This window comes from Planococcus citri, chromosome 3 (assembly GCF_950023065.1).
Source record: "Planococcus citri chromosome 3, ihPlaCitr1.1, whole genome shotgun sequence".
Lineage (NCBI taxonomy): Eukaryota > Metazoa > Arthropoda > Insecta > Hemiptera > Pseudococcidae > Planococcus > Planococcus citri.
This window is the reverse complement of record NC_088679.1, coordinates 46,929,960-46,946,227: the sequence shown is the minus strand read 5'-3', so window position 1 is coordinate 46,946,227 and position 16,268 is coordinate 46,929,960. Positions and strand designations below refer to the sequence as shown.

Below are 16,268 nucleotides of genomic sequence, written 5' to 3'. Positions count from 1 at the left end.
AACGCGATTTGATTTCCTTCAAACTAATTTTTTAGTTTGAATGTTCACTTTTTTTATGTTCAATAAATAAAATCTGGGGAAGATTATTTGAGTTTTTTTTCTGGAACTCTCTTCTCTCCTCCTCAAACATGTAGACTCGAATGACCTTTTATTTTACATATTTAAACCTACTTCGTGGGGAAAAAATTTTCAGGTTTTTGTGTGGACCCCCCCCCCTTAGTTTGGCACTAGGTACTCCATGAAAAAATGATGTATTCAATTTCAAATTTTCAGCCTAACAGTCGATGTATAAGTATAGATGATGTCGACCCATTGACTCCGAGCTATTGAATTTTTTTTAGCCCAATATTGCTGGGTTCTTAGCTTCTTACCCATGAAAATGAAGTAAAATTTAAACAATTTGCAAAACTCCTGTCTGACAAAAAATTTAGGAGTAGGCACATTCTTGTGTTGAATTTTTAAAAGATAAACTGTTAATGTTAATAGAAAAGTTTAACGTTCGACTTTGAAAATTTTCGAGAGCAAATCATGGTTAATGGTAGCCTTTTCACTTTCTTTCAAACTGTGCAAAAAGATTCGGACCCGGTTTTGCCAGTTGTGAAATATTAATTCCTAGAGGTGAAAAATTCCTTACAGAATGAACCGAAGTTAGCTGGAGTGAGCGACGTGAAATTTGTATTTAAGTATGGAGGGGGGAGGGGTGATCATATTTCTTTTTCGCTTTGCAGTAGTAGGTATCGGCTCTAAAAGATTCATCAATCAAATAATTTTCTCACAATTTTCACTCGCTGTAAAAATTTAAACGTCTGCATTTTATTTCGGGTTTGAAAATTGCAATGGAATCTTTCGTTCGTTCAGTTATCGATTACACTCATTTCTCAATTCGAAGGAATGTGATTCAACGGCCAACAGTTTGAGGATCTTCATATATGTATTATGTATTTGATGATCAGAGTACGGATTCTTATGTTTTGAATATTTTTTTCGCTTGAGATGATTGTGCATACCTATCAAATTTATTTTTGCCGTTATTGTAAATTTTTGAGTCGAATGAGCCTACCTAGTTTCATTTTGCATATTTTGGTTTAAAATGCATAAAATGACCTTTCTAAATGCATATTTTGTCCATTTTTGCTGTTTTCGTGTGTATTTTACAAATTTTGACCAAAATCTAGGTAGATACTTTTAAAAAACACAAAACAGTTTTTGAAAATAGATGATTTTTTTTTTGTTTAATTTATGTACTTTGTACTTATTAGATGTATTTTAAGTTCCTGTGAATTCAAAGAAAAAATAATCCAAAAAATTAGCATACTTCGTTATCCTACTCAAAAAAATCCGTTTCCGTGATACTTATGTACGTATTACGATTTTGCAATCCGCACTCTGTTGATGTTATTTTTACCAAGTACGAGTATAAACGCTTTTATGAGGACCCTGTTGATAAAATTGGAAAACAATTTTTTTTGAAGTTTTCTTTCAAAAAAATATTTTTATTCTCCTTAAAACACGATGACAGTTTCAGGGCATCACTAAAATAGAAGATTCACTGATTTTTAGCTGCATAATTGGATTTTTTGATATATTTTACGTTGTTTTATGGGCTCCAAAAAGTATGATTTCCTTTGGTATTTGAATTGGAACTCTGAATCATCATGATCATCATTCAGGTATTAGTCGCTAGCTACTGTCCTGACTTCCAGTGATATCCCTTCTCGCCTCCCTGTCCTAAGCTATGGTTATGTGCTGCTGTAACTGATTTCTTGCCCAGGGACATGCATTTTCGCAATATTCAGCCTCCGTGCCCTGTACTCAACTTGGCTACGACTGATGGGTTCATGAATAGAGAAACTGGGATTAACAATTTCGAATATTTTATCATTTCAGAGATGGGTCATCGCGCAAAAGAACTTTTTTTTTTGTTTCCTTTACAGTTTTTGAAACATGGTAGGCAATTTTCAGAAAAACTGGGGTATCCCCTATTTGAGTTTATTAGGTATATGTTGACAAAAGTGTCATCTTTATCAACACATCTGGCTCTTCCTGAAATTCCCTTAATGCTAAGACATTCCTCTTTCCTACTCCCTCCCCTCTATATTTTTTTATCCACTTGAACAAATCTATTGAGCTTTCCATAGGCGGACCATTACAAAAATGAAGGATAAATCTACTTGTACTCGTACTGTATAGTTCCCTACTTATACTCGCGAGTGTCTATTATTTGACCTATGCAAATAAACAACGCGTGCACTGCACAATTGCGTTTCATAAAGAATATATAATATTTTACACGTATCTGCATACTAATTACACAATGCGATATTTAAATTATTCGCGAAACAGGTTCTGCGTAAAGACTCGTTAAACTAATTTCCCAATTTTTAAAAAAATCATTACTCTTATCGAAATTAGGATGTAACCTTATTCTAATCGTAATTTCTCACCACATTGTTTTGTTATTTAATTTTTTTTCCTACGATACCAACGACCTCAGATTTATTTGAAGGTTCGAAGTACCCGTATGCTAACATTTCATAGGTATAACCAGTGCCATAGTGTTTGGTTATTATGCGCGAAAAAGAACTCATCATTTTTTCTCGTATATGTAGTAGAATTTTACACCAGTGAAAAATGTTAAAATTGCAGGTAAGTTTTTACCATTTCAGAAAATAACTAAGCCGAGAAAGCAAATTTACTCCGAAATAGTGTAGTTAAATTTTTAACAGTCGCGAAGTACGAAATTCATTTTTACATTTTGTCGTGTTCCGGCAAACTTTTTTTTTCTGGTACTATCGCGTCGCGCTGTGTTTCCTCGTGAACAGATTTCATTTCTGTCACATAAAAAAGACGAATAGATTTTTAATATTTATGACGTTACTTTTAGAAAATGCGCGAGTTTTATTTTGGGCGTGAAATAGTACAATTTGAGACCTGTCAGACATTGTTTTTTTTTTCATATCTTATTTTCAACGTAGAAGTACTTACATTAAGTCAATTTTCGCGAATTTTCGTGCTCCTAATTGTGAAATTTCTCTATATAGACCTACGAGTAGATATTGCTTGGTTTTCGTCAGATTAATTATACGTACCCATTGTTAAAACATATTGACACCTTAATGATTTTAGATTAATTTGTTACTCGACACTTATTCGTCTCGGATTATTTCACTTTTATTATACCTAATGCGAGGTATTTTGAAAAACGATACTTTACGTTAATCGCAAATCACGCAGATAATTATCTAGTTCTTTGTTCTAATAGAATATTCTATTTGAAATGAATAAATATAGGGTACATATGTTAGCTTAGATCCCATTTCATATGACTTTCGATTGTGTGTAGGTATTCGTGTATTTGCTCAAGTAGGTATAAAATTTCACAGCATTCTGTCAATAATTTGAAAAATCCTGGTAATATTTTTTGAGTTTTTCGTTTCGATTTTTTTTTAATGTGGAATTTCAAGCGATATTCGACGAGGTGTGTGGTTAACAAAATCGTGATTTCTTCCAAAATTTCAAGTCAGACTTGATATTTATAGCTGTCAACATTGGTAACTCAAAATATCAGAAATTGATGAATTTTTTTCCAAATTTTCAGTCAGGCAAAATTTATGAAAATAAGATATAGGAACCTATAATAAGTACTCATTTATAAACGAGCTCGGGATATTCAATATTGAAAAAATTTGGTTAGTACTCGTATAAAGATTTCTTGGGGAGGGGGCAAGAAATCTTTTAAAAATCATGTATAAATGTCTGTATAAATTTTCCGACGAGAAATGGAATTTCATCGACAAAAATAAATGCAATTCGTTTTCGATGAATTTTTCAAAAACGAATCACTTTGATTAGCTTTTATGTCAATAAAGAAGGTTTCCGGTTAAGTAAATTATTATCATCTGATTTTTTAACCACTATACGAAGGGACAGAAAAGCCATTTATGTCAAGGTTTTCACATTCCTTGTTTAAATAAAAAGACTGTGCTCTGAAATAAAAATACGATCGACTATAAACTTGACCAAGTTTAAATTTTTGACAAGGGAAAACTCGAAGAAGCGGAGGGTTGACGTCGTTCAATCAACGAAGAAAATATATTTTCTAATAAACGTATAGCATAGCTAATTTCTGAAACACTTCAAATAACTCGAAAAAACTAGGTACTCGGATATTCGCTTTTGTTAGATAATATTTTCAAATAGACAGTTATCAAACAATGAATAACCTATAAATAAAAAAAAAATTTACAAGTCACGCAGTTTCAAATCGAGCTTATATATAATTTAATCGAACATTTCATTCCGAAGGTTATGGTTTTAAATGAGGTTTAAAAAAAGGACAAGTACTTGAGGTGTATTTCTTATTAATTACAAGTAAGGGTAAATGAGGTTTAGGTAAATTACAATTAATGATTTTTTTCTGTGATTCCAGATATTGGGATTATTGGTAATGGCTATATTTAGGACAGCACTGAGTAAAACTACGTATTATATCGGAAGACCTGAGGTGGATTATTACGTAAGATGTTTTTATAATCCCTATGCTTGCTTAATTGGTGCTGGAGGTTTTCGGCAAAAGCACAATTGATGAAATTTCTCGATCGAGTTGCTTTCTTTGTAAACAATTTTCATCAGAACATTGCGTTTCGGTGTTAGGTATTTCAATAGCATGGAGATTTATTCTTATAATAATAGGCTACTGTAAAAAGGCCAAGTGCCTACGCGTAGGTATTCATAAAAGTTTCAACAAAAGTCTCAAATATTTAATATACATGTTTTATATTCTTTCTATTTATAGGGTTTCCGTTTTAAAGACACGAATATTGTTGTGATCTATACTACATATCATGTATTTATCGTTTTTGACGATGAAAAATTTCAAATTCGGTGTACTTGGCTTTTAAAATTTCAAAATTGGATGAATTCGTTCCCAGTATGGTCTTGTCGCCCTTAGGTGAAAACATAATTATAAAATAACAATGAAGCTTTTTGGGGAAGAATATCGTCGACTTTAAAATATGTTTTTTTATTAGCTTATATTACGAGCAACATAATTGGCATTGAAAAATAGGTAGCCATATGCTAAAAGCACCTTGAATAACAAACGAGTGACTCCATATGCGGTATATTGTGCTACATTCGCACGATTTTTTTAATGCTTGAACTATGTAAAAGGTCGCGTTGGTTTTTATGTGAAAAAATTTTGAATGTTGCGAAGTTAATTTAACACTAGGTATTGAGAGTTTTTGTTTTTTTTTTTTTTAAATATCAATTTCTATCTACCTAGATATGTATCATTATGATTTTTTCCTAAGGCTCCGGCAGCTTACAGTTATAAATACGGAGTGAACGATCCTACAACTGGAGATATAAAACATCAATCGGAAGTACGAAATGGGGATTTTGTTAAAGGTGAATACAGTCTGGTCGAGCCTGATGGTACTGTTAGGACGGTACATTACACCGCTGATCCAGCGAATGGATTTAATGCAGTTGTAGAAAAAAGTCCCGTGATTCAAAGCCATATCAAACATCCTGTACCCCTTCGAAGATCTAAAATACGAAAAGGACCCGTTCGTAAGTGTATCTTTTGGAATACCTATAGTTAATTGGTTATTTGATTCTGAATTCTTGCAGAATTCGTATTTTATGTGTACTTTAACGATATTAAGTTTTTTTTTTCTTATCTCAAAGCGAAACCCTCGCCACATTATTTGTACACCATGCGTGTAAATGTCAAAGTACTACCTATGGCTCGTTTAGTTGAAAGAAAAGTGCTTCTAACGAGATGGTTACTTCGTTCATCGTAGTATATTTTTGCTCTTTTTTCTTGCCCAGCTCAGTTTACTTTGCGAGATGGGAAAGGAGGGTTGTTCTTTACTGATGTGTATTAAAAAATGGAGCAATTTTCAAAGTATCGCGTGTTCTGATAAAATTCAGTGTCACCGGTTCCAATTTCAAATTCTCTGGGTATATGGGATTGTTTTTAATATTGTATGGCAATTCTTTATTTACATAGGTAACGATATTTAATATGCATTTTACTGTGTATAAAAAAAGGCTCGTGTTTCAAAATGTTATCAAGCGAATAAATTTAATAAACGCATCATTATTTAGTAGGTAAGTATTGAGATCGAACATCGTAATTAAAATACGTAGGTAGGTAGGTACCTATATCTTATACACGGTGTCCTATTGAAAACCTTCTACCAGAGTCTGGGATAATGATGGAATGTTCAGAAGTGATTTTTGTTGTTCATAATTTGTCTGCAGAGGGACGGATGAAAATTACGTCAAAAGTATTTGAGAGGCGTTTTGCGATAAGGGTCCTTGTGGTGATACGATGTTTTTTTTTTTTTTTTTTATTGGCGTTTTGGGTTCTTTTTTCAACGAGGAATCCAGTGGTGCAATCAGTTTTTCTGTAAGTGCATGGGCAAACATCAGCAGTACACTGCTCCAAACTTATGCGAATGTGAGTAAGGCCTGAGTAAAGTTTTGAGAAAAAACGCCTCTAAAGATTGAGGTTTTAATAAAAATATGAAATTTTTTTTTTAGAAAACCCATGAAAGTATGGATTTTAGCCTAAAATTTAACGCTGAATCGGATGCCGTTGTTGTTTTTTCAAAAAAAAACTTCTTGATACTGAACAGATGAAGAATAATAATTGATTCTGTAGCGATTTAAAAAAAACAACACATGTAAAATGAGTTATACCGTTTCATTAAAATTGACCTGGAGACGAAAGGAAGCGTCCAAAAAAAATTTCATGTAAACAAAGTTGTAGAAAATTAAATTTCCAATCGACTTAATGTCGTTAGTTTTTTTCTAGAATGCGTAGTTTTTGAGTTATTCTCAAAAAACATTTTATTATAAATAATGCAAATTTCATTTTTCTAAAAAGTGTTCCCTATTTAAAAATTTTTATTTAGGTAAGTAGGTATTACGAACTAATAAAAAGTACACTTCTTGTGACTATTTCAATCTTAAAAATGTTCAAAAATATCAAAACTGTTTTTTTAACCTGAAATTTACTCTTTCAAACACAATGAGGTCCCCGAGTGTTTCTTGTAATATCTTCTCAAGGGAAATGTTCAGTACAATAAAACGGCTTATGCAGGTGCTACAGGAAACTTCAACCCACCAGAAAACGAAAAATCGATTTTTTCGATAAAATTTCGATAATTCGATGTTTCGTCTCTCCTGAAAACATCGAATTATCACCACATGACAATTTCGTAACAAATTGGCCTATTTTTAAAATTGAAGGAGCTATTGGCTCAAATTTTCCAGAGAATCATAACAATGATTACATTCACCTACCACTTTACCTAAACACTCACAGTCTTATATTTTGAAAGACCAAAATTAATGCTTGATCCCTCTCCCTCCGCCTCTCATAAAAATGAGTTTGAGGAAATTGTGTCATGCTAATTTATAAGTTGAGAGCGAGTTCTTTAATTTTTTTTACCTATGGTGAGGCCATTTTCCCAAATGGAAAAAACCTTAGGTACCATAGGTATACTTACGTTAGGTACTTTGATGAAAATGTAAAAAAATCTATGATTTTTAATTCCTTTCAAATTGTAATAGGTACATATATGATGCATTTCGAATTGATATTAGTCTAGACATGCATTTTGGCCCCGTGAGACTCTCAAAAAAGAGGTCAGTGGTTTCCAAAATAGAAAAATTAAATTTGTATTGTAAAAATTGTACGTAAAATATAGAGGGGAAAAATGACAAACTTTGTACAATTTGGGTTGATGGTGTAATTGAGCACCTCTTATGATGACATAATTCATCATTAGAAAAAAAATCTTTCGACTGAAAATTGATCTTTTTGGGCGGAAAAAAATCGTTAAAACATCCTCTTTGCATTTTTTATGATCTTCCACCGATATGAAAACTTTTGAAAAAAATGTAGATATTTTGTGCATCTTGGTAAGATTCATAATTTTTATTCTAATTTTTTTTTACATAATTTCGCCTCTGAAGAATCTTACTTACTGAAAATACGAGTGAAGATCTAAAAATCTAACATCCCTGCTTTGAAAAAATTTAGTTGGCAGCTGCCAAAGATATGAATTTTCAACTGCATTTGCAATTCAGCCTTTTTTGGAGGAGTTAAGGGTGAGCTAGCGATCCAAAAATGTCACCATAGGGGTTTCAGACCATAAGGCAAACTTCCATTGGTTATTTTAAAATCCGGCCGACTATGCTTTTCATTTTTTTAAATTTTCTATTTATATTTTATTCTGTATGATGTTCATTTCCTGGGTATTTTGTCGTTTTAAATGGCATTGAATCAATTCATTATACCTAGGAATGTCATGTCACACAAACATAAAAATATCAAAAAATCGCCCAATTTATTAAGGTTTCAACTACATATTATAGGTATTACATAAACTATGTAGATATTTATTTATCTTTTATATCACCTACATTTTTCGACAGAAACTCCAAATATCGATTCACAAAATTGAAGGGAGAAGTTTTTTCAAAAACAATATTAGGTATGACTTTCTTACAAATACTCCATCAAACCTTTATTGATGTCTGATGACTTTAGACCAGAAATTTTACGAATTTGTTTCGCAATTTCGTTCCATCTCTCAAAAATATTCTGCGTTATCAGCATAGGAAGGAGGAGGGGATTTTGAATCGATGAGCAGAGAAATCATAAATAGAATTAGCTTATTCGAGGGAATCTCATTCAGCGAAAAATATGCAGTTTTCTGAGGTAAAGGTGTGAGTAATATGTGTGTAAAAACATAAAATCAATTATGCAGGTTGGATGTGTCTACATTAACGTTTCAAAAGACAGGAATATAATTTGAAATTATGATGGAAAAATTTCAGTAATTATGGCAGATCTTCTTTATGCGATTTCTTTAAAACGAGAAAACAGCGAGTAAATAAGTAGAAATACGAATACCTTTTTAGATCTCAAGTTACTTTAAATTACAGGTACCTAGATTAGAATTTGCAATAATAATGTTTCGTGTAGAAAATTCAATACGTTCTATTTAAAAATTTGCTTCTCCAAACATACGTAGGAGGTAGATAGCTCTTTCAATTTCGAATGTGTGCAATTTTGTCCTAGAGCTTTTACTTTTCATCTCGTCGGCTGTATTGAATGAAATCAATTCTGGAAAAAGTAATTCCTTCGAAAATTTTTAAAACCCGCTGCGGCGTTTCTTCTGTAAATTTTATGATATGCGCCTTATTCCAATATTGGATTTTTTTCTCATATAGCTGGGTATGGACCTTGAATAATTTGAAACATGGTAAAAGTTGAAACGCCGTCGTTTATAAAATTTAGGTGTTGTGATGTTGAAAAAGACAGAAATACTCCACATTTTTGTAGTTACAACGTGGATTTTTTTTCATTAAAAATGTTTCTTGTGTAATGAAAAGCGATACAATGTTTTTCAGAGAAGTATCGAAGAATAGGTCGTGTGCTCGCGTGATCTTCTCTTAAAATCGTCTGGCCAAGAGTGGTTTTAATTTTCACGTGTGTAGGTACTTCTAAAACTTACATCATTTTCTATCCTCTACTTTTTTTTTTTTTTTTTTTTATGAAATTTTGTCATCGGGTACCTACTATAGTGCATTAATGAGTGGATTGTACATGGGTGTCTAATCGATTCTGATAGGTAGGTATTCCCTGACAATTTACGTGAACTGAATGGTATGGCTGGTATGGTAGCATTTATTGCATTTAATTATGCATATCAAATGTTGTATCAATTTAATCGTTAGCATTTTGTTCGCGAAAATTACTCGTATAGGGCAGGATCGACTCAATACACTGTGTAGTTATTTCATACATATTTTCAATAGAAGTTTTAAAGATTTGCGTCAACACCGCAGAATATCTATATCATAATAATAAATATTAGGTACCTAGAAAAGTGAATTAAAATCATACGTAAGTAGATTTTGAAGCATTTGATTTATATGTACCTATTATATATTTTTGATCCCTTCCTTCAATCAATGTAGTAGAGTTTTCGAGCCCTTCTGGAGTCTTCTTTGAGAGTTGTTAAACTGTTACTTTTTCGAAAAATTTCATATGTGAAAAGGACGCAAATTAAATTTGTAGCCTACAAATTCCGGTCAGGATTGTGTTAATCTGAAGTATTGATACCTTGTTACATAAAATGTCAAAATCAATGTATGTAGTCTTTGATGAGATTTTGCCAAAATGTTGTTTTCGTGTGAAATAAAAGTCTCAAAATACTTGGCAACATTGTATGCAGAATGGTGAAATACATTATTATACGTATAGACAGACACAAGGCTTTAATCTAGTGTAAATGGTACTGTGTATTATAATTTGTCGCTATTAAACAAAAACGTAGGTCATATATTTTGCAAATGCGTATAGTAATGTACATACATTGAGATGTTACACCGCAGGATTGGCAGAAATAAATCAATTAAGTTCGTATATCCATAGGTATGTACATAGCATGTACGTATTGAATTGAAAACAGCATTCAATTTCAATTTAAAGCCATAAATCTTACGCTTCGCGTTATCGCCTTTGATAGGTATAAGTAATGCGATGAATATATTTTCAACATTGTATTTGAGGTTCTTTTAGCAAAAATAATTCGATTGGTCTGTTCATGTACTTTTTTTTTTTTGCTAATGCGGCTCTAATACGGGGTAGGTGGTACCTATACTGCATTTTATACGCAAAACACGTTATTTTTGGGCAAAAGAAATGCACATTACAGTTGAATAATCTATATTATTTATCATATTTTTCTCATATAAAGTCACGTAGATAAGAAAGAAATATACTCGTACCTATACCTATGTACTTGAGACCTAAAAGAATACGAAACGTGAAAAAAGTATACCGAGTGTCTAATAAGTAGGTAAGAAGTTTATAACAGACCTACGTCACGAGCTCCTGCCTAATTGTAAGATTTCGTCGTAGAAAACGAATTGTTTCCTCGTAGGGAATTCCTGTGTTGGAGAAACTTTTTAGGAATTTGAATCGAGTTAAAATTTTGGAGTAATTTTCGGCACTGCGCGGTAAATAATTAAGCTATGTATAGTAGATATCTCAAAAGTAAGACTTGAAAGTTGAACCTGCTGACGTGATGCGATACTGTATTATGTAATTTTTGAAAATACGTGTAACGTAAAGGCGAGCTTTGTTTAATGTATGTATCGATCCATTACGTGGTAAATAAAAAATTTATGTGAGTATTTTTGAAGAAAAAAATTTAGATGCGTCATTACGTAACGATTTTTTGTCATTTTTTTTTCTGGTTGGGGAATAGGTAAATTGTGTGTATTTTTTATTTGAACGTATGTTTTGGAAATTTTGTTGTTATGGATGTAGACTCACAACGAATGGATGGGGATCGATTTTTTAAAAAGTTTGAGATTATGTGATAAAAATGTCCCTCTTAACCCTCCCCCTCTCTCCATCACTACTCTTGAACTACAAATATGCTCAATTTGTTTGATTTTTTAAGGTAGGTATAGGTACTGAGTTTGAATATCTCCTTTATTTATTAAAAATTTTTTTTTTAAATACGATGCATCTTTCCCCATTCCTACTTTAAAAAATTTGAAAACGTGGTGCGACAAAGTCGACTATCACTAATTTGAAATTATTGCAGAGTTCGAATTACTATCTTTATTTATTTTTTTGAATTAGGTCCTACAGAGTTTCCAACCCCCGTTTGTGAAAAAGAGATGCTCGTTTTATTTTTAAACCATCGTTTTTTTTTCTTTTTCAAAATATACCTACCTAAAAATATATCCACGATGACGATAAGTATTTCCTTGAAAAGAAAAACTTGCTCATTTTACGTGACTTTAGTTGAATCGTCAAAAAGTAATGAGAAAGAACGAGTGTATTGTAAGTGATATAGATATTGTGGGCCATTATTCCTTTTTTTTTTTTTTTTTTTTCATTTTTTCGAAAGATGAAGCATAAAAAATTATGACTAAGAACTTCAACCAGACGTACAAAAATTTCAAGTTTTTAGGTCAATTTTTTATCCCTTTCACTCGCAAAATTTCTACGCTTGGTGTAAAAAAATTAAACATTTTTCGAATATATTTCGATTTTTTCCTTCAATTTTTTATTTTTTAGGTTTGGTTCAGTGGTTTTGCTTGATATGTATTTGGTACTTGCAAATCATCAAAAAACTCAATGTTCATTTTTATTAAATTCGAGTATTTGTTTTTTCTTTGAAATATGATACTGTTTTAATATTAGAATTGAACTACCAAATTACTTGCATATTTATACTTGGAAGCACATAGACATCAACAACTCATCAAAGCATTACCTACCTACTTGAATAAAAAATAATAATAAAAAAAATTTCCTGAAATATGGGACATGAAAAATTTGACCGACAACTGCGAAAATTGATCTGAAAATTCGAAATCATTGATTCCTTCTTCTTGTTAAGGTCATTTGATCCTTTTTTTTGCTGGGCTTCGTCAAATGCCAGCTTTTTTAGGTCAATTCAACCTTCTCAGCAAAGAGCAGTGGAAAAATGAATAAAAAATCTTGATGTTCCTTTCAATAAAAAAAAAAAAAAAAAAAAAGGTTCACATAGTCTCTCGATGTTTTTAGAATTTCCACACCTATCATTACGTTTGAACCATCAGAACAGTTCGATCAAAGTTCATTTTTGTCAAGTTCTTTCAGAAGTTCTTTTAATCAGTAGGTAACCTAGTTCTTTCCTTTAAAACAAATTATGATTTTATAATTATTCCCTAAACTCTTTGGGGGTTGTCTACGTTTCCATGTTGGGAAACAAATTGCCTTGAAGAAATAACCTACTATAGGGTCTCTGCCCAATTGGCCAAATCACAAAAAAGTTGGCTTCCAAATAAAAATAATTTTGGAAAATGAAAGTTTTGAAAAAGCTAAGCGGAAATGAGTAAGTAAGTATAAACTTTCGACAATGGTTCCACTGTACAATATTTTTATCTCACGATGTTCGACGAGCATTATTCTATTTTTAATTGTTTTTATTTTGAATCAAAATGTCAATTTTTTAATACAAGATTGGTAGGTACGTTAGAAGTTTGTCCCTTCCAGTTCGATTTTTGTTAGGTACAGATTTTTGATACTAGGAAAAATCGAAAATACCTACATCACAAGAAAATTATCGTATCATTTTCTCCCACATTCTAATAAAATTTGGATAACCCGAGACTATGTAGGTATCGAGTATGCTCGTACCTAATAAATATTGAAAATATAGTGTTTCGCTGAGTCCAATGCACTCGTTCACTCTGACATCTATTTTATCTAGCAAAAAAAAAAAAAAAATCGCGACGAGTGTCAAATCTGTCATTACAGTTACTAGCACGTCATCGTTATAGCGAGTTTCAATGGCGCGAACAAAATCATTTGAAAAAAAAATGCTTATCATCGATACGATGTAACAGCATCTCATTCACTTCCGAATTAATGCGGAAGATATTCGACGTGAATCTGGCTACATGTGTTATTGTTACACAATTCTGATAAAATTAATTTGAATTAAAAAATACCTAAACGCGTATGAATTGTTATTGATTCGTGTTCAGTGATGTGAAATCGGTAGTACATACAATAATTTAGTATATGTATGAGCATCCGGATTTTGATGAACAGTCGTCGTTAGAAGTTATGATCCAAGTAGCCTATGGTTCGATTTATATCAGATTTCAGGAGGTATTATTTTTTTGGTGGGGTGTCAAGTAAGTACTTGAAGATGAGGGAAATGCTCCTTTTTTTCGAAAGGTTTTTATTCGGTATTTACAGCTGTTTTTTGTAATAAAAAAAAGTATCCAGATCGAAATATAGACATACCTATACTAGTATTGATTCGTCAAAAGTGAACAGTGAATTTTTTCTTCGAAAATAATCAAAAGTTGAAAATTTCGCTTTGGGGTTCTATATTTCAACGAATAGATGCCTATACAAGTAGACTAACAAGAAGAAAAATATTTACGAAAATATATTTCACCTTTGTTTACAGTTTTTCCGCAATCAAACGTTCCGACTAATAATTTGGTAGAAGAACTGAACCAATATTACGAAGAACTTGATAATGTGTATTTACTTAATATCCCTTATCCAGCAGATTCTTCGAATTATATTGCTATAGTGTAAGTTGGTGGATTGCACATCTTCTGTTGTTTTTAAAGTTATTTTATTACGATGATATTTTATAAACTTAAAATTCGCTTTCGAATATAATTAATTAAGTATAATTTTACAAAATGTTTATATAATATTTGAGTTTTTTTGTTTGTTGAAAAGTAAATAAAAATAAAAGAAGCGTGTGAATTGAAGAAAATGTTTCTGTCTTTTTCTTTTCTTCTCTTTATTTTATTTTTTAAAGGATGTACTAGATAATAGGTATACATCAGATCGATTTAGTTGATTGTTATGCCATACATACAAATGTGATCTGCACTAGCAGGTATTGTAGATATGGAACTTTTATCATACCATTCGATCAGCTTTGACATAAATTCACTGCGAATGTAAGACAAACGAGAGATGAAAAAAAAAATATCCAAGTAAAAATAAAAGCGCTGTGATGTAATAACTCGAGCAATTACGGAATCAATGAAATACTGGCGATGGCGGGTTATTCTTTTAAAGTTAGATGTTGCGATCCTGTTACGCATTTTATAACTAACCGTGAAATGTTCTCATTAGGGTATCTACACTACGTATAGATAGATTTAGATACATACTTATTATAACATACCTATATACATTGGCACACGCCTTAATCATTTAACTCGATGTGTCACTGCAATGATTTTCTGTTTCATTTTTCCCCTCTATAATCCAGCATACGTGACATCGTATAAGTAAATGAATTATTCACCGGGCATATAGGCTTGAGCACCTATGTATGTACTAAGTTTCTTTTGAGAAGTGCGCTCGCACGCTCCGTTCATAAAAAATCGGATTAATTTCATTTATACGCAGGTACGAGGATTATATGTTTTAGCGTTGCGATTTTTCTTTTCTCGCCTTCAAATTTTTGCACTTGTATACAAGGGTGTCTCGTGGAAAATCTGGACTGCTTGCCACTTTAACGAGAGTTTCAAAATACGGTCTACTACCTACATCGTAATCGATTTGATATTTTATTACCACACAAGTGAAACGTTGAAGATATTTCAGCTGTCCGGAGTGGAAGAAGCATTATTATGATAAGTTTCCGATCTTGAAAATTGAAGAAAGTACCTACATATGTGCTCTGCAAAAGTTTCAAAAATCTACAATTTTGAAAAAATTATTAAAAATTAGAATAAATATTTGGATTATTCAAATAATGTCCCTAACTCATATTTATTGTAATCGAGTGAACGAACAAAATAATGTTATTATGACTGATTGCACATCTTCAAAATTGAAGGAGTAAACTTGATCAGAAAATCCAAAATTCGAGTGCCCTAAATTTTGAAAATTCGAAATTATTCCAAATTGTTTTTGCCCCCTAAATTTTAAAGATAGGCAATTTGTCATAATACAATTTTTTGTTTGTCCACTGAAGTACTAAGGATTAGGGAAGTCATTTAAAAGATTCAAACATTCTCTTGCCATCTGTAAATGAAAGAACTTACACTACTTTTTGAACTAGAAACCGATTTTGAAAAATTCACCAAAAATAAGGAAATGTTTATATCTGTTGAATAACTTCCCTAACCCTAGTACCTACTCGAGTGAACGAATGAAAAAATGTTATCATGACACAAATGGTTCTTCTTACAAATTGAAGGGACCGACCCAATTTGAAAATTGGAACATTTTCAAGATATGAGGCACTCCAAATTTCGAATGAAACCAAATTTAACACCTATTAAAATCGAATTAACATCTTTATGATCCCGTCAATCAATTTGAAAATGAATTTTCCAGATTTGTTTCCGATGGTCAAAATCAAAAAATTCTCTCGGTAATATTGGGGGGGGGGCAATGAAAATTTATTATTTTCGAATGCGTAAATTGGTAACCGACTATTTTCAATCTCCAGGATCTATTGATGATAGTTTTTGCGTTTCTAGGTCCCCTAACAGATTCTTGAATTTGTTTTTAATCGGCAGAAACAGATTTTCAGTTGTTTCTTATTAGATTAAAAAAAAAAAAGTTTCCAAAATTATTGGAAAATTTAAACATTTTCTGGATGCTCTAGAAAGGTTCAAAAACATCAAAGATCGATTCTGAGAGAGGGGTCTAGTGGGTGGAAAATGAAGTAAGAACTAAGAAC

General features: G+C 31.7%; 1 protein-coding gene across 2 annotated transcripts in view; it reads left to right on the top strand.

Moving 5' to 3' along the window:
- The window catches only part of LOC135840076 (cuticle protein 8-like), a 129,907-nt gene extending 115,567 nt beyond the window's left edge, over positions 1-14,340 (top strand). Inside the window, exons 1-4 of one of the 2 annotated variants that reach the window (XM_065356412.1) lie at positions 2,288-2,646; positions 4,430-4,516; positions 5,313-5,574; positions 14,016-14,340. In XM_065356412.1, coding sequence (XP_065212484.1) covers positions 2,632-2,646; positions 4,430-4,516; positions 5,313-5,574; positions 14,016-14,149 — 498 coding nt within the window. In that variant the 5' untranslated portion in view covers positions 2,288-2,631 and the 3' untranslated portion in view covers positions 14,150-14,340. Of the gene's footprint in view, positions 1-2,287; positions 2,647-4,429; positions 4,517-5,312; positions 5,575-14,015 lie in introns of those variants that run through there. The other variant, XM_065356411.1, reaches the window with a different exon arrangement.
- Positions 14,341-16,268: the final 1,928 nt, after the last annotated feature.